The following is an 18,788-nucleotide window of genomic DNA, read 5'->3' on the forward strand; positions in this document are numbered from 1 at the left end:
CTATAAAAGGCCGCGAGAGGCGTCGGGAGTTCGTTGGTGAGACGTGAGTCCGGGGTCGGAGGCCTATAAAAGGCCGCGAGAGGTGTCGGGAGTTCGTTGGTGAGGCGTGAGTCCGAGGTCGGAGGCCTATAAAAGGCCGCGAGAGGCGTCGGGAGTTCGTTGGTGAGGCGTGAGTCCGGGGTTGGAGGCCTATAAAAGGCGTACTTGTGCAGCTACAGGGAGAAGGCAAAAAAGAAGTAGAAAGAAACAGAAAGGTGACGTCACAGCCTAGGGGGTAAGTGATTGGCTGGTGATTGGTGAGTAGTTCTTTTTCTTTTTATATTAGTCAGTAACTTTTAACATTGTTGTTGCCAATTTAAGTGTATCTAAGGGTTAAGTCATGGCAGGAGAGCTCGGTCGGGTGTTATGCTCCTCCTGTACCATGTGGGAACTCAGGACACTTCCGGTGTCCCTGACGACTACGTGTGCGGGAAGTGTATCCGCCTCGAGCTCCTGACGGTCCGCGTTGCGGAGTTGGAGCTGAGGGTGGATTCACTCTGGAGCATCCACGATGCTGAGAATGACGTGAGTAGCACGTGTAGTGAGTTGGTCTTACTGCAGGAGAAGGGTCCACAGCCAGATAGGGAATGGAAGACCAGCAGGAAGAGTAGTTCAAGGAAGGTAGTGCAGCTGCTGCTGCCCTCCCCTGTGGTCATCCCCCTGCAAAACAGATACACCGCTTTGAGTACTGTTGGGGGGGATGACACATCAGGGGAGGGCAGCAGCAGCCAAGTTCATGGCACCATGGCTGGCTCTGTTGCACAGAAGGGCAGGAAAAAGAGTGGGAGAGCGATAGTGATAGGGGATTCAATGGTGAGGGGAATAGATAGGCGTTTCTGCGGCCGCAACCGAGACTCCAGGATGGTATGTTGCCTCTCTGGTGCAAGGGTCAAAGATGTCTCGGAGCGGGTGCAGGACATTCTGAAAAGGAAGGGAGAACAGCCAGTTGTCGTGGTGCACATTGGTACCAACGACATAGGTAAAAAAAGGGATGAGGTCCTACGAAACGAATTTAAGGAGCTAGGAGCTAAATTAAAAAGTAGGACCTCAAAAGTAGTAATCTCGGGATTGCTACCAGTGCCACGTGCTAGTCAGAGTAGGAATCGCAGGATAGCGCAGATGAATACGTGGCTTGAGCAGTGGTGCAGCAGGGAGGGATTCAAATTCCTGGAACCGGTTCTGGGGGAGGTGGGACCAGTACAAACCGGACGGTCTGCACCTGGGCAGGACCGGAACCAATGTCCTAGGGGGAGTGTTTGCTAGTGCTGTTGGGGAGGAGTTAAACTAATATGGCAGGGGGATGGGAACCAATGCAGGGAGACAGAGGGAGACAAAAAGGAGGCAAAAGCAAAAGACAGAAAGGAGATGAGGAAAAGTGGAGGGCAGAGAAACCCAAGGCAAAGAACAAAAAGGGCCACTGTACAGCAAAATTCTAAAAGGACAAAGGGTGTTAAAAAAACAAGCCTGAAGGCTTTGTGTCTTAATGCAAGGAGTATCCGCAATAAGGTGGATGAATTAACTGTGCAAATAGATGTTAACAAATATGATGTGATTGGGATTACGGAGACGTGGCTCCAGGATGATCAGGGCTGGGAACTCAACATCCAGGGGTATTCAACATTCAGGAAGGATAGAATAAAAGGAAAAGGAGGTGGGGTAGCATTGCTGGTTAAAGAGGAGATTAATGCAATAGTTAGGAAGGACATTAGCTTGGATGATGTGGAATCTATATGGGTAGAGCTGCAGAACACCAAAGGGCAAAAAACGTTAGTGGGAGTTGTGTACAGACCTCCAAACAGTAGTAGTGATGTTGGGGAGGGCATCAAACAGGAAATTAGGGGTGCATGCAATAAAGGTGCAGCAGTTATAATGGGTGACTTTAATATGCACACAGATTGGGCGAGCCAAACTGGAAGCAATGCGGTGGAGGAGATTTCCTGGAGTGCATAAGGGATGGTTTTCGAGACCAATATGTCGAGGAACCAACTAGGGGGGAGGCCATCTTAGACTGGGTGTTGTGTAATGAGAGAGGATTAATTAGCAATCTCATTGTGCGAGGCCCCTTGGGGAAGAGTGACCATAATATGGTGGAATTCTGCATTAGGATGGAGAATGAAACAGTTCATTCAGAGACCATGGTCCAGAACTTAAAGAAGGGTAACTTTGAAGGTATGAGGCGTGAATTGGCTAGGATAGATTAGCGAATGATACTTAAGGGGTTGACTGTGGATGGGCAATGGCAGACATTTAGAGACCGCATGGATGAACTACAACAATTGTACATTCCTGTCTGGCGTAAAAATAAAAAAGGGAAGGTGGCTATCAAGGGAAATCAGGGATAGTATTAAAGCCAAGGAAGTGGCATACAAATTGGCCAGAAATAGCAGTGAACCCGGGGACTGGGAGAAATTTAGAACTCAGCAGAGGAGGACAAAGGGTTTGATTCGGGCAGGGAAAATGGAGTACGAGAAGAAGCTTGCAGGGAACATTAAGGCGGATTGCAAAAGTTTCCATAGGTATGTAAAGAGAAAAAGGTTAGTAAAGACAAATGTAGGTCCCCTGCAATCAGAATCAGGGGAAGTCATAACTGGGAACAAAGAAATGGCAGACCAATTGAACAAGTACTTTGGTTCGGTATTCACTAAGGAGGACACCAACAACCTTCCAGATATAAAAGGGGTCAGAGGGTCTAGTAAGGAGGAGGAACTGAGGGAAATCTTTATTAGTCGGGAAATTGTGTTGGGGAAATTGATGGGATTGACGGCCGATAAATCCCCAGGGCCTGATGGACTGCATCCCAGAGTACTTAAGGAGGTGGCCTTGGAAATAGCGGATGCATTGACAGTCATTTTCCAACATTCCATTGACTCTGGATCAGTTCCTATGGAGTGGAGGGTAGCCAATGTAACCCCACTTTTTAAAAAAGGAGGGAGAGAGAAAACAGGGAATTATAGACCGGTCAGCCTGACCTCGCTCGTGGGTAAAATGATGGAATCAATTATTAAGCATGTCATAGCAGTGCATTTGGAAAATGGTGACATGATAGGTCCAAGTCAGCATGGATTTGTGAAAGGGAAATCATGCTTGACAAACCTTCTGGAATTTTTCTAGGATTTTTCCAGTAAAGTGGACAAGGGAGAACCAGTTGATGTGGTATATTTGGACTTTCAGAAGGCTTTCGACAAGGTCCCACACAAGAGATTAATGTGCAAAGTTAAAGCACATGGGATTGGGGGTAGTGTGCTGACGTGGATTGAGCACTGGTTGTCAGACAGGAAGCAAAGAGTAGGAGTAAATGGGTACTTTTCAGAATGGCAGGCAGTGACTAGTGGGGTACCACAAGGTTCTGTGCTGGGGCCCTAGCTGTTTACATTGTACATTAATGATTTAGACGAGGGGATTAAATGTAGTATCTCCAAATTTGCGGATGACACTAAGTTGGGTGGCAGTGTGAGCTGCGAGGAGGATGCTATGAGGCTGCAGAATGACTTGGATAGGTTAGGTGAGTGGGCAAATGCGTGGCAGATGAAGTATAATGTGGATAAATGTGAGGTTATCCACTTTGGTGGTAAAAACAGAGAGACAGACTATTATCTGAATGGTGACAGATTAGGAAAAGGGGAGGTGCAACGAGACCTGGGTGTCATGGTACATCAGTCATTGAAGGTTGGCATGCAGGTACAGCAGGCGTTTAAGAAAGCAAATGGCATGTTGGCCTTCATAGCGAGGGGATTTGAGTACAGGGGCAGGGAGGTGTTGCTACAGTTGTACAGGGCCTTGGTGAGGCCACACCTGGAGTATTGTGTACAGTTTTGGTCTCCTAATTTGAGGAAGGACATTTTTGCTATTGAGGGACTGCAGCGAAGATTCACCAGACTGATTCCCGGGATGGTGGGACTGATCTATCATGAAAGACTGGATCATCTGGGCTTGTATTCACTGGAGTTCAGAAGAATGAGAGGGGACCTCATAGAAACGTTTAAAATTCTGACGGGTTTAGACAGGTTAGATGCAGGAAGAATGTTCCCAATGTTGGGGAAGTCCAGAACCAGGGGTCACAGTCTAAGGATAAGGGGTAAGCCATTTAGGACCGAGATGAGAAGAAATCTCTTCACCCAGAAAGTGGTGAACCTGTGGAATTCTCTACCACAGAAAGTAGTTGAGGCCAATTCACTAAATATATTCAAAAGGGAGTTCGATGAATTCCTTACTACTCGGGGGATCAAGGGGTATGGCGAGAAAGGAGGAAGGGGGTACTGAAGTTTCATGTTCAGCCATGAACTCATTGAATGGCGGTGCAGGCTAGAAGGGCTGAATGGCCTACTCCTGCACCTATTTTCTATGTTTCTATGTTTCTATGTCACACTTAGAGCATTGTGCACAGTTCTGGTCTCCATACTATAAAAGGACATAGAAGCACTGGAGAAAGTGCAATATAGATTTACAAGGATGGTACCAGAATCAGAGATTACAGCTATCAGGAAAAATTGAACAAGTTGGGGCTTTTTTCTTTAGAAAAGAGAAGACATAAAGGAGACCTGATACAGGTCTTTACAATGATGAATGGGTTGGACAGGATAGATATGAAGAGAATCTTTCCACGTGGGAGAATCCAGAACTAGGGGCCACAGTGCAAGATAGTAACTAATAAATTCAATCGTGAAATAAGGAGCAATTTCATTACTCAGAGAATGCTTAGAATATGGAACTCGCTACCACAATAAGTGGTTGAGGCAAATAGCTTTGATACTTTCAAGAGGAAACTACACAAGTACATGAGAGAAAAGAGAATAGAAAGATATGCTGAATGGCTAAGACGAGATGGAAGTTGGGCCAAATGAAAGAAAGAAAGAAAGACTTGGATTTATATCGTACCTATTATACCCACTGGATGTCTCAAAGCGCTTTACATCCAATGAAGTACTTTTGGAGTGTAGTCACTGTTGTAATATAGGAATGGCCTGTGATTCTGTGCTGTATATTCTATATAATGTCATTGTTTCCTAGAGTTACCAACTCTGGTTGAAAGTTTTCCTGGAGGATTCATCGCATGTCCTCCTTGTCTAACTGCGCCCCCCCCCTCCACGATCCCGCCATTGGTCATCTAACACGCCCATCCTTGCAGCACCCTGCCTGCCTTCTCACACCACTTGGAAAATGAAAAATCTCTGATGGAGAAATTCCCCAGCGCCCGATTGGGGGCAATAACCGACTCGGGGCGGGACTTCCTGCGCCCGGCACAGAAGTTCTGCCCAGACCGCGAAATTGCAGTAACCACCCCTTAGAGCAAGTGGAGCGTGATCTTGCGCGCTGTACTTCCTCTTGGGGCAGGTTCTGGGGCACTACTGGGGCACGTTGGTCAGCTCCACGCAGTTGCTCTGCCTAGTGCTGATGTGGCTCAAGGCACCTCCCCTTCGGTTAATGGGATGGACCGCTGCGCACTCTGCACAGCCTCTGATGGCCTCCACTGGTTCGCGTGTTGCCGAGGTCACAGCCCAGCACCTAAAACAGAGTGTACGATGGTAGCCCGGACCACGTAAAAGAAGTCGGACCAACCAGTGAGTTGGACAAACAGGTAAGACGGCGGCATAGGGCGTTACCGACCTTTCCTTTAACTTCCGCCCCGCAAGTGGATGTCGGCCCGGTTCGTGACCTGCGAGACTGATGCTGACACCGCTCACGGCAAACCTATATCCACTGTGGGGCAGAAAGGACTTGGCGCACGGTGCTAAGGGGTCGCCATGCATGGAGATGATGTCATTGATGATTACATGGTGGCGTCGGGCGCTACCGGCAGCATACAGCACTACCGTGGCAGCACCTCCACTAACTCCTGTACAATTTTCTGGGAGCTCGTAGCACCCATCCACCTCCCCTCCTCCGCTGCCCCCCCCCCCCCCCTCCACAACCAAACCCCCTCCCCCCAACCCAATCAGTCCAGGAGGGTTGGCAACCCTATTGTCAATCCCTCACTAAACTGAAAAGTTTGAGGCTGAAATTGTGGTCGGAGGCTTCCCGTGGGCAATTGCCTCCGACCTGAAACATTTTTATGAAAGTACCTGGTGATCTGGGAAGAGCGTGGGATTCCAGTGGGGAGGCCTTCTCTTCCGCGCTGCGAAGTGCGCTCCCGTCCTCCAGGTTCCCACCCAGAAGGTGCAGTCATGTGCGACTGCTTAACCAATCAGGTTCTGTATTCCACAGCTTTACATAAGAACATAAGAAATAGGAGCAGGAGTAGGCCATACAGCCCCTCGAGCCATTTTATACAATCTTGGCTGATCCGATCATGGACTCAGGTCCACTTCCCTGTCCGCTCCCCATAAGCCCTTATTCCCTTATTGGTTAAGAAACTGTCTATCCCTGTCTTAAATTTATTCCATGTCCCAACTTCCACAGCTCTCTGAGGCAGCGAATTCCACAGATTTACAATCATCTGAGAAAATTAATTTCTTCTCATCTCATTTTAAATGGGCGACCCCTTATTCTAAGATTATGCCCTTTAGTTCTAATCTTCCCCATCAGTGGAAACATCCTCTCTGCATCCACCTTGTCAAGTCCCCTCATAATCTTATACGTTTTGATAAGATCACCTCTCAATCTTCTGAATTCCAATGAGTAGAGGCCCAACCTACTCAACTTTTCCTCATAAGGCAACCCCCTCATCTCCGGAATCAACCTAATGAACCTTCTCCAAAGTGAGTCTATCCTTTCGTAAATATGGAAACCAAACCAGCACGCAGTATTCCAGATGTGGCCTCACCAATACCTTGTATAACTGTAGCAAAACTTCCCTGCTTTTATACTCCATCCCCTTTGCAATAAAGGCCAAGATTCCATTGGCCTTCCTGATCACTTGTTGTACCTGCACACTACCCTTTTGTGTTTCATGCACAAGTACCCCTAGGTCCCGCTGTACTGCAGCACTTTGCAATCTTTTTCCATTTAAATAATAACTTGCTTTTTGATTTTTCTTCTGCCAAAGTGCATAACCTCACACTTTCCAACATTATACTCCATCTGCCAAATTTTTGCCCACTCATTTAGCCTGTCTATGTCCTTTTGCAGATTTTTTGTGTCCTCCCACATTGCTTTTCCTCCCATCTTTGTATCGTCAGCAATTAATAGCAATGAGAACTCCGCCTTGCTATTAATGAGAAAAAAAAAACAAACACACTAAACACATATAATAAAAAATAAAAAACACACCTCACATAATTAAAATTAATGTTAATAAATATCTTAGAGAAAAAAAAATTTCCAAGTTTTTAAAACGTTTTTTTATTTATGGTTAAAAATAAATGTAACATAGTGGGCAGGGTTTTTTTAAATAATGTGTTTTTTAAATTTAATTTAATTATATTTTTGTATGTTTTTAAACTCTTACACCTGTAAAAAAAAAATTGGCTATACGCCTGCTTTTATCAAGCGCAAGAGTTTTGAGGACATTTGCTGGGCAAGATATGGGTAAATCCTGCAATCTTGCCCTTGCAAATGTCCTCGCACCCAATATGCATTGGATCTGACAAGCTCCAGCTCGACAGATCGGAAAAGCCGGTTTTCAGCGCATGCACATTGTGCGCTGAAAAGCGGCTTTTGCGATGCCTTCCTGGGTCCGTAGACACCCACAATGTTCAATTTCTGTTAAGTAATGTTTGTGCCACTTTTTCTACTTTTGATGTGAATATGGGGGGGTGGGTGGTGCGTGCAGCCGGGAGAGGTGGGTGGGTAGGGGACCCTTGCTTTCCTAGTATAATAGCATTGCCGCCAATTATAGTACCTTTATCACTGCTCTGGCTGAAGCCAGCACTGACTAGGGGAATAAACTGATTGTAAAAATATTTCTCACTCAGCAACTGGTGTGATGAAGTGTGCCTGGTTGTTTCTCTCTCTCTCTCTCTCTCTCTCTCTCTCTCTCCCTCCCTGGGTTTGTGTTTCTCTCTCTCTCTCGCCTCCCCCCAGTTTGTGTTTCTCTCTCTCTCTCCTCCCCCCAGTTTGTGTTGCTGTCTCTCCCTCCCTCAGTTGCTCTCTCGGAACACATTGGGATCGAAATTCAGCCTTCCAAAAAGGCCACTTACCGCCAGAAAGCGGCGGCGGAGTCTAATGGCCGCCAGGATCAAAATTCACCTCGGGGATTTTTCTGGCAGATCCTACTTCCGACACACTGCCGGTTGTCCTAAGTGTGTCATCAAAGGGTTCACCGCCGATCTCCTGCATCTCCATGGCATCCCAGCGAAATTTAGCTGGAAAAATCATAGATCCGACGCGCGGTGCCCCCGACAGCTTTTTCTGTTGGTGCACCTTGTTTTCTGTGTGTGAGCCATGGGTGCATGGCTGCCCTTCAAGGGCAGGGCGCACTGCCGCAACCATCATGTTTTTATTTTGCCGGCCGACTTCTAGATCGGCCAGACAGTTATGGTCCCGGGTTAGGCTGGGCCACCAACAGGCAGCCAGGCAACTCCTCTTGGGTTCCAGGCCACTGGCCCGGCCGAAATCCTCCTTGGTGGCCCAGTGGGCCGGAGTTAAATAATCGCTGGTTTTCTCCCCTTTAAATGAGGGGAGAGCTGTGGTGACACACACGCACACTGGCGTCAGCACTGCCCCGCTGACTGACAGTGGCGAGACTCTTTCCCGCCCCCACTTCTGCCCCTCTAGAGTGCTTACCGCCGCACTTCCGCCCCCATTATGGCCAACTTCCGGTCCGCTCCAAACAAATTGCCAAAGAGCTGAAAATCAATCAAGAGTCCACCTCATCTGATGCGATGGTAAATACACTATGAAAATGGTAGGTACACCAGCTATCCAGCGGGGGTGAATTTCTACCCACGGAGTTTCCAGCCAATTTTCATTGGCCCCGATGCCACCATCCTCACAACCGACAATGAAGAGGTGTTTCCAAATAGCGGGGGCACCAACAGGGCCCAGACAATGTGGTTTGGTTGCAAGCCACAACATCCAGGGTACTGCATATGCACAAATCGTGAATACAAGGACCAATTCTCCCGTGTCGTCAACAGCAGCGCTCGGAAGACCAATCGTCCATTCCGGTCGAAAGCAGGAGGGTTGGGAACCTTAATGTTTATGCCAATGAAAGTATTAATTGCCTATTATAGAAATAACTTTATTTTACAGAGCAGCTTTTAAATGTTGGAGCCAAGCAATTGATGCAGCAGTAAACATGACTGACTTTGTAAATAACTGGCAACACTTGGAAAGCAACAGGAGAATCTCATTGAAACATTCCACAGATTACAGTGAAGCCTTGCTATATCGAGCTGGCATTTGGGGTTGTTTATTGGCTGGAGTCTTAGCTGCGAAGATAGCTCAGTAAGTACCACCAGCCAACAAGTAATACATTATTCTATAGTGCATAAGAAACCAAAAGTTACTTTTTGCTTCCTGTTAGGATGTTAGAGTAGAGTTTACAAATGCACACACCAGATAGAGTTGCATGTGACGGTGGAGAAGATCGGGAATTCAAACGGGGAGGTCCTTGTATTCTGCATGATTTTATGTTCAGGGAAAATGATGTGGGTGCACTGACCACTACACAATTCATTTTGTCAACCCATCTCATGAGATGTTCTTCCATTCTGATTTAAGTGTTAATAGATTTTTAAAATTCTCCTATCTTTTAATTTTATTATAAAGAAAGACTTGCATTTATATAGTGCCTTTCATAACTACTGGACATCTCAAAGCACTTTACAGCTTGAGTGTAGACACTGTTGTAATGTGGGAAACGCGGCAGCCAACTTGCGAAGAGCAAAATCCCACAAACAGCAATGTGATAATGACCAGATAATCTGTTTTTGTTATGTTGATTGAGGGATTAATATTGGCCTGGATACCGGGGAGAATTCCCCTGCTCTTCTTCAAAATAGTGCCATAGAATCTTTTATGTCCACCTGAGAGAGCAGACAGGACCTCAGTTTAATCTGAAAGACGGCACCTCCAACAGTGCAGCACTCCCTCAGCACTGCCAGCCTAAATTTTTTATTTCAAGTTCCTTAGAGTGTGTCTTGAATCCCCAACCTTCTGATTCAGAGGCAAGTGTGCAGCCCACTGAGCCACAGCTGACACTAGTTGCAGGATGTAATGACAATGCTACAAGTAGCTACAAATTGTCTGTAGGCTATTTAGAAACTGGAATAACGAGCTAATTAATCTGTGTATGCAGTGACTTTTCTTAAATTACACTAGAACTGCTAACAGATGTGTACAATTTAATTATTCTTAAAACAAGGCTATGGTACCTGCTTTCTAGCAATAAAGATAGCCAAGTATATTTACAGTCTTTGATATAATGAGATGGAGGTTCCAGATACTCTGAAAGGGCTCCAAATTAATTCCCCAGAACATGTGATCCATTTGAACAGTCCCAAACTTTAACTGTACACTAAAGCTTACCCCTCTTTAGCGCTTCTTTAATTAAAAATCTGTTTGCTGACACTGTTTACCTACACTTTCTCCTTGGGCAGTCTATACCATACATTTACCACACAGAGGAGATAGCCAACCAGCCTATCGCTAGGTAGAGACTGGCATTTGGAGGACCCGGCCTCATTACATCACACTTCCTCCCACTGGCTGATCTGTGCCCATCTTTCCCGCAATTCCATGCTTAAATTCTTCGAATCCAGTTTCCGTGCCTGCCACAGTAGCGAAACGGCTCTCATCAAAGTCACAAATTACATCCTTTGTGACAGTGACAAAGGCAAACTATCCCTCCTCGTCCTTCTGACTTGTATGCAGCCATTTGACACGGTTGACCACTCTATCCTTCTCCAATGTCTCTCCACCATCGTATAGCTGGGTGGGACTGCACTCGCCTGGTTCCATTCTTATCTATCTAAATTTTGTAACCAGAGAATCACCTGCAACAGCTTCTCTTCCCTTCCCCGCATCATTACCTCTGTTGTCCCCCAAGGATCTATCCTTAACCCCCTCCTATTTCTCATCTACATGTTGCCCCTTTGGCAACATTATCCGAAAACACAGCGTCAGTTTCCACATGTACGTTGATGACACCCAGCTCTACCTCATTACCACTTCTCTCGACCCCTCCACGGTCTCTAATTTGTCAGACTGCTTGTCCGACATCCAGTTCTGGATGAGCAGTAATGTTCTCCAATTGAATATTGGGAAGATCAAAGTCATTGTTTTCGGTCCCCGCCACAAACTCCGTTCCCTAGCCACTGATTCCATCCCTCTCCCCAACTCCTGTCTGGGGCTGAACCAGACTGTTCACAATATTTGACCCTGAAATGAGCTTTCGACCACATATCCGCAGCATAACTAAGACCGCCTATTTCCACCTTCGTAACATCACCCGTCGCCACCCTTGCCTCAGCTCATCCACTGCTGAAGCCCTCACCCATGCCTTTGATACCTCTCGACTTGACTATTTATTTCAAAGCACTCCTGGCCGGCCTCCCACATTCTATCCTATGTACACTAGAGGTGATCCAAAATTCGGCTGCCCCGTGTCCTAACTGGCATCAAGTCCCGCTTACCCATCATCCCTATGCTCGCTGACCTATATTGGCTTCCGGTTAAGCAACGTTTCGATTTCAAAATTCTCATCCTTGGTTCCATATCTCTGTAATCTCCTCCAGCCCCATAACTCCCCGAGATGTCTGTACTCCTATAATTCTGCCCTCTTGATCATCCCTGATTATAATCGCTCAACCATTGGTGGCCGTGCTTTTTATTGCCTGGGCCCTAAACTCTGTAATTCTCTCCCTAAACTTCTCTGCCTGTCTGCCTCTCTTTCCTCCTTCAAGATGCTCCTTAAAACCTACCTCTTTGGCCATGCCCTTATTTCTCCTTATGCGGCTCAGTGTCAAATTTTTTGTCTCATAATACTCCTGCGACGTGCCTTGGGACGTTTCACTATGTTAAAAGCGCTATATAAATTTGTTATTATTGTTGATGTTGTCTGTTGCCAACAAGCGCAGCTTTCTTGTAAACAAAACTATTAATTGGCTGTTAGACCCATTAACTGCACCTTTGTGATACGGGTTAGCATACCTCTGTTTATATTGACCTCTTTCCTTCCCTCTGACCAGTCATCGTTAATAAATCAATTGTCAGCAACCATTATAAAAAAGAAGCAGAATACTGTGGATGCTGGAAATCTGAAATATAAATAGAAATGCTGGACATACTCCACAGATGCTGCCTGACCTGCTGAGTATTTTCAAGAGGGCTAATGTACAGGCGGAGGAGAGTAATGTTCTGGAAGTAACTTGGGGCTAGACTTTCCACTTCACATCGCCCATCTATGGCCCATCTATTGCCCAAAATGGACCTCTATCACCCATTTTGAGCAAAAAGTGAAAACTAGGCCCAAAATATCGCCGGAAAAATAGGCCCCCAAGTTTCCACTACAACACTACAACAATTGTACATTCCTGTCTGGCGTAAAAATAAAAAAGGGAAGGTGGCTCAACCGTGGCTATCAAGGGAAATCAGGGATAGTATTAAAGCCAAGGAAGTGGTATACAAATTAGCCAGAAATAGCAGCGAACCCGGGGACTGGGAGAAATTTAGAACTCAGCAGAGGAGGACAAAGGGTTTGATTCGGGCAGGGAAAATGGAGTACGAGAAGAAGCTTGCAGAGAACATTAAGACGGATTGCAAAAGTTTCTACAGATATGTAAAGAGAAAAAGGTTAGTAAAGACAAATGTAGGTCCCCTGCAGTCAGAATCAGGGGAAGTCATAACGGGGAACAAAGAAATGGCAGACCAATTGAACAAGTACTTTGGTTCGGTATTCACTAAGGAGGACACAAACAACCTTCCGGATATAAAAGGGGTCAGAGGGTCTGCTAAGGAGGAGGAATTGAGGGAAATCCTTATTAGTTGGAAAATTGTGTTGGGGAAATTGATGGGATTGAAGGCCGATAAATCCCAGGGCCTGATGGACTGCATCCCAGAGTACTTAAGGAGGTGGCCGTGGAAATAGCGGATGCATTGACAGTCATTTTCCAACATTCCATTGACTCTGAATCAGTTCCTATCGAGTGGAGGGTAGCCAATGTAACCCCACTTGTTAAAAAAGGAGGGAGAGAGAAAACAGGGAATTATAGATCGGTCAGCCTGACCTCAGTAGTGGGTAAAATGATGGAATCAATTATTAAGGATGTCATAGCAGCGCATTTGGAAAGAGGTGACATGATAGGTCCAAGTCAGCATAGATTTGTGAAAGGGAAATCATGCTTGACAAATCTTCTGGAATTTTTTGAGGATGTTTCCAGTAGAGTGGACAAGGGAGAACCAGTTGATGTGGTATATTTGGACTTTCAGAAGGCTTTCGACAAGGTCCCACACAAGAGATTAATATGCAAAGTTAAAGCACATGGGATTGGGGGTAGTGTGCTGACATGGATTGAGAACTGGTTGTCAGACAGGTAGCAAAGAGTAGGAGTAAATGGGTACTTTTCAGAATGGCAGGCAGTGACTAGTGGGGTACCGCAATGTTCTGTGCTGGGGCCCCAGCTGTTTACACTGTACATTAATGATTTAGACGAGGGGATTAAATGTAGTATCTCCAAATTTGCGGATGACACTAAGTTGGGTGGCAGTGTGAGCTGCGAGGAGGATGCTATGAGGCTGCAGAGTGACTTGGATAGGTTAGGTGAGTGGGCAAATGCATGGCAGATGAAGTATAATGTGGATAAATGTGAGGTTATCCACTTTGGTGGTAAAAACAGAGAGACAGACTATTATCTGAATGGTGACAGATTAGGAAAAGGGGAGGTGCAACGAGACCTGGGTGTCATGGTACATCAGTCATTGAAGGTTGGCATGCAGGTACAGCAGGCGGTTAAGAAAGCAAATGGCATCTTGGCCTTCATAGCGAGGGGATTTGAGTACAGGGGCAGTTGTACAGGGCCTTGGTGAGGCCACACCTGGAGTATTGTGTACAGTTTTGGTCTCCTAACTTGAGGAAGGACATTCTTGCTATTGAGGGAGTGCAGCGAAGGTTCACCAGACTGATTCCCGGGATGGCGGGACTGACCTATCAAGAAAGACTGGATCAACTGGGCTTGTATTCACTGGAGTTCAGAAGAATGAGAGGGGACCTCATAGAAACGTTTAAAATTCTGATGGGTTCAGACAGGTTAGATGCAGGAAGAATGTTCCCAATGTTGGGGAAGTCCAGAACCAGGGGTCACAGTCTAAGGATAAGGGGTAAGCCATTTAGGACCGAGATGAGGAGAAACTTCTTCACCCAGAGAGTGGTGAACCTGTGGAATTTTCTACTACAGAAAGTTGTTGAGGCCAATTCACTAAATATATTCAAAAAGCAGTTAGATGAAGTCCTTACTACTAGGGAGGTCAAGGGGTATGGCGAGAAAGCAGGAATGGGGTACTGAAGTTGCATGTTCAGCCATGAACTCATTGAATGGCGGTGCAGGCTAGAAGGGCCGAATGGCCTACTTCTGCACCTATTTTCTATGTTTCTATGATCGCTGAGATGATCGCTCAAATGATCGCCCACACAAGGCCCATCCCAAGTTTCAGCACTTAGCATGCACTTTTCTGGGCCGATGCAAGGCCCAAAAGAGTGCTCAAAAATAGTTGCTTTTTCAGAGCCTTAGAGAGGGAAATGGGCACTGCGGACGTCTTTTTTAGCCTCTGAGGAAGGGTGGAGAATTGTTCTCAGTTATTTAGAGAATAAACTTGATGCAAATTGTGCTCAGAAATTTGGGACAGGGAAGATAGTATTATCACCTTATTTATGCTCAATAGATCTCATTATATATTATATATTGGAATTATTTATTTAAGAGCTTTTACGCACTGAAGTTATTTAATGATATTCTGTGGTGAAACAGAATAAACAAACAAATCTGCATGAAGAACTGTATATTGTAAAACTTATGTAAATAATAGAGAAGGTACAAAAGTTGTAGAAAAATGTTTTTTATTAACAAACATAATTTTTTTTTTAAGAACTAATGAACAACACCCTCCCTCCAACCCCCCACCCCCTGCACCAATCCACCCTCCCCTCAAAATCCCCAAAACGTTAGAAGAATAAATTGAACATTTTAAAGAACAAGTGACCATTTCAGTCATGCCAACAAGTGACCATTTCAGTCATAACAACAAGTGACCATTTCAGTAACGATAACAAATGACCATTTCAGAAAGAATGGAAAGTGAACAGTTAAGTAATGATAACAAGTGAACAAGTGAACATTTAACTATTGAATACAATTGGCCAATTTAGTAACAATAACAATAACAAGAGTATAATAAATTGATAATAACAAGTGAACATTTTAAAACAACTGAACTATAGAGAAGCATTCCCCCCTCCCTACCTGCGGCCACGTTTCCCTCCAGATCCTGTCCCACCCTGTGTTTGCACCCCATCCGCCCGTTTTGATCTACGCAGACCGACACCAAGACATTGTGCAGAGTGGGATGTCAAGACTTCCTGCCGTGGTGGAGGTGACGGAGAGGAAGCGGAAGCCTGAGGCTCTACTTCCGATTCCGGAGGAACTGTACCCTCCATATTCGCTTGCGTGCTCGGAGTTTCACTGCGAGCAGACACGACACCTTGGGGTGCAGCGCCGTGTCTAGCCAGCAAATCATGCCGTAGGGCATTGGTTGCGGCTGTCTGCTGCCGAATAGCCTCCAAGGACTCCCTTGCAGTCAGTGACTGCTCAGAAGACCAGTTAGAGAAGTTCTGGCAGACCTCGCTCCAGGATGCTGGAAACTGGCTCCAGTTCGCAGAGAATCCCGCGAACCCCTGGATAAGGTCGCGACCAATCACGACCGTCTCCCTGCACAGGGAAATCAAGCTCTCTGTCTGGCCCTCCAAGCTAGGCGATTGCGCACCACGCTGACCAGACTTCCGTGGGGTCGGCGCTTGCAATGTGACGTGCCTTGGCTTCGCCACCTGCACACCGCTTGGTCCCGGTGCTTCTTCCATCTCAACCGAGATGGCCGCAGGTTGTTCCCCCCCACACAAAAAAAATCTCTTCTTCTTCCGTCTCCGTCTCCTCCTCCTCCTCCTGCTGCTGAAGCACAGCAGCAGGAGTCTGCAGTGGCTCCTCTTCTTCAGCCTCCTGTGATGCTGGAGACGGTTCAGTGGTAGTGGACTCCACTGACTTGACAACCACTTGACCTTTAATTTGATAAACAACGATTAACTATTCAGATCATTGCATTACAATTTTTCTCGAAGTCAAAGCATTTCAATGCTTTCCTTTACCCCATATGCACAGATGATCACAAGCTTTAACATGACCTAACATGACCTCATTCGAACATCTATAGTACTTCACCATTATATATCAGATTATATTATAATTGCATAACATTACATTGTAATTGCACAACATTGCATAACATCAAATTACATTTTAATTGCATAACATTACATGCGTAACTACGATATTTTCAGTATTTGCTAATGATTCACACATTGAACAATGCACATTTCTCATTACTCACATGTCTCAAGGGTGGGTTCGACCACACCATGGGATGTGACCGAACGGCTTTCTGGCCCCACCAAGGCCACCGCGAGCTCCTCGTAAGCAGTTAGAGTGTGCAACATGGCAGAGCCCCCGCCATCCTGCGTTGCTCCCGATTATTGATCGAGATCTTCTTCTGTAAATGATACGATAACATTGCACGGCATAAGCAAATGGATCAGGCGATTTAAGACATTGAAGACATTTAAGACTGACAGATTAAAATGTTTATTACAAATTAGCATTACGTTGCATATTTCACATTACAACATTTAACTTTATGCTGGGTTGCATAAATTTAATCATAATTTAGTTATGTTTAAATGTAACCAAATAACATTGCAGATTCTTGTTACTATTTAGATCATTATAAATTTCAACTTACTCTCGCAGCTGCCAGTAGGCTGTTCCAATGTTTGCGGCATTGGTCCGGTATCCGGACTTCACGTCGGCAATCTCTGCCCAAATCCTCCGATATGCATGGGGTGGAGGTTTCCCATGCCCACCCCGTGTCAGATCCTCCCACCTGGTGCTGACAACATTCACGAGGGCCTCATTGGCCTCCTCGCTGAAAGGCTTGGCCCCACGCCTCTCAAGTATTGCCTCCATGTCGATTAATATGAGTTTATTCAGACCACAAAATACTTTCTCCTCTCTCTCTCTCTCTCTCTCTCCGAGCCTCACAGAGCTTCTGAGCATGTGTGATGACCCCTGACCTCCCAAAACGCGGGAAGGAGCATCAACCTGAAAAAAAAATCAACCTGCACATGCGCAGTAATGTGTTGCTAGGAAGCTTTTTTTTTCATTCACTTCTGTTTTCTTTGGGCGATCGTTAGATCGCCGAGAAATCACATCGCCCATTTGACATCGCTGGAGTAAGGCCGAGTGGAAAATCGCAAAAAAAAAAATGGGGGCCAGCGATCAGCATGGGCAATAGGTTCCGCATCACTGGAACAAGGCCCATTTTTTTCGGCCTTAGCCAGAAAGTGGAAAGTCTAGCCCATTGTGTTTTTAATGTGTACAGTAGAATAATTTTAGTGATAATATTGTTTCATGCATTTTAATACATCATGTTATCAGCCACAAGACCGAAGAGAATAAGCCCTTGTGGGCTGGATTTTCCTTTTAAATCTCCCCCGCCCAATCCTTAGCGGTGTTCCGGCGTTTGCGTGTTTTTCAACCGCCGGAATGCCACTGGTGCGCACTCCCACAGTTTTTGGGTGCTCCATGTCAGCGGCGGCGAAGCGGTGAGGGAGCGAAGTGCAGCGGGCGGTGTGCGGCAGAGGAGGCCGATCGACTCGGGAATCTTCGGCTCCCAAGTTGTACGCACGTGCGCGGCTGTCAAGCTCCGCCCCCCCCGAGAGGCACCAATGACAGGCCAGAGACTGCCGGCCTGAGATCGCTGTGGGGGGAGGGGTGGGGGGGGAAGAGAGTGAGATCGCTGTTGGTGGCAGGGTGGGGAGTGAGATCGCTGTGGGGGGAGGGGGGGGGAGTGAGATCGCTGTGGGGGGAGGGGGAGGGGGGAGTGAGATCGCTGTTGGTGGGGGGGGCGGGAGTGAGATTGCTGTGGGGGAAGGGGAAGAAGAAAGTGAGATCACTGTGGGGTGGAGGGGGGAGAGAGATCGCTGTGGAGAGAGGGGGCGGAAGAGAGAGAGATCGCTGTTGGAGGGGGGAGTGAGATCGCTGTGGGGGGAGGGGGGAAGAGAGTGAGATCGCTGTTGGAGGGGGGGAGTGAGATCGCTGTGGGGGGAGGGGGGAAGAGAGTGGGATCGCTGTTGGAGGGGGGGAGTGAGATCGCTGTGGGGGGAGGGGGGAAGAGAGTGAGATCGCTGTTGGAGGGGGGGAGTGAAATCGCTGTGGGGGGGAGGGGAGGAAGAGTGAGATCGCTGTTGCGGGGGGAGTGAGATCGCTGTGGGGGGAGGGGGGAAGAGAGTGAGATCGCTGTGGGGGAGAGGGGGGGAAGAGAGTGAGATCGCTGTTGGGGGGGGGAGGGGTGAGATCGCTGTGGGGGGAGGGGGGAAGAGAGTGAGATCGCTGTTGGGGGGGGAGTGAGATCGTTGTGGGGGGGAGGGGGGAAGAGAGTGAGATTGCTGTTGGAGGGGGGGAGTGAGATCGCTGTGGGGAGGAGGGGGGGAAGAGAGTGAGATCGTTGTTGGGGGGGAGTGCGATCGCTGTGGGGGAGAGGGAGGGAAGAGTGAGATCGCTGTTGGGTGGGGGGAGTGAGATCGCTGTAGGGGGTTGAGACAGATTGGG

General features: G+C 46.9%; 1 protein-coding gene across 9 annotated transcripts in view; it reads left to right on the forward strand.

The window, feature by feature from the left end:
* cfap54 (cilia and flagella associated protein 54) overlaps positions 1 to 18,788 on the forward strand; it is a 724,932-nt gene that overhangs the window by 433,803 nt on the left and 272,341 nt on the right. For all 9 annotated transcript variants that reach the window (XM_070897703.1, XM_070897704.1, XM_070897705.1 and 6 more), the window contains one exon: positions 9,169 to 9,363. In XM_070897703.1, coding sequence (XP_070753804.1) covers positions 9,169 to 9,363 — 195 coding nt within the window. The remainder of the gene's footprint in view (positions 1 to 9,168; positions 9,364 to 18,788) is intronic.

Source organism: Pristiophorus japonicus, chromosome 13 (genome assembly GCF_044704955.1).
Source record: "Pristiophorus japonicus isolate sPriJap1 chromosome 13, sPriJap1.hap1, whole genome shotgun sequence".
Taxonomy (NCBI): domain Eukaryota; kingdom Metazoa; phylum Chordata; class Chondrichthyes; family Pristiophoridae; genus Pristiophorus; species Pristiophorus japonicus.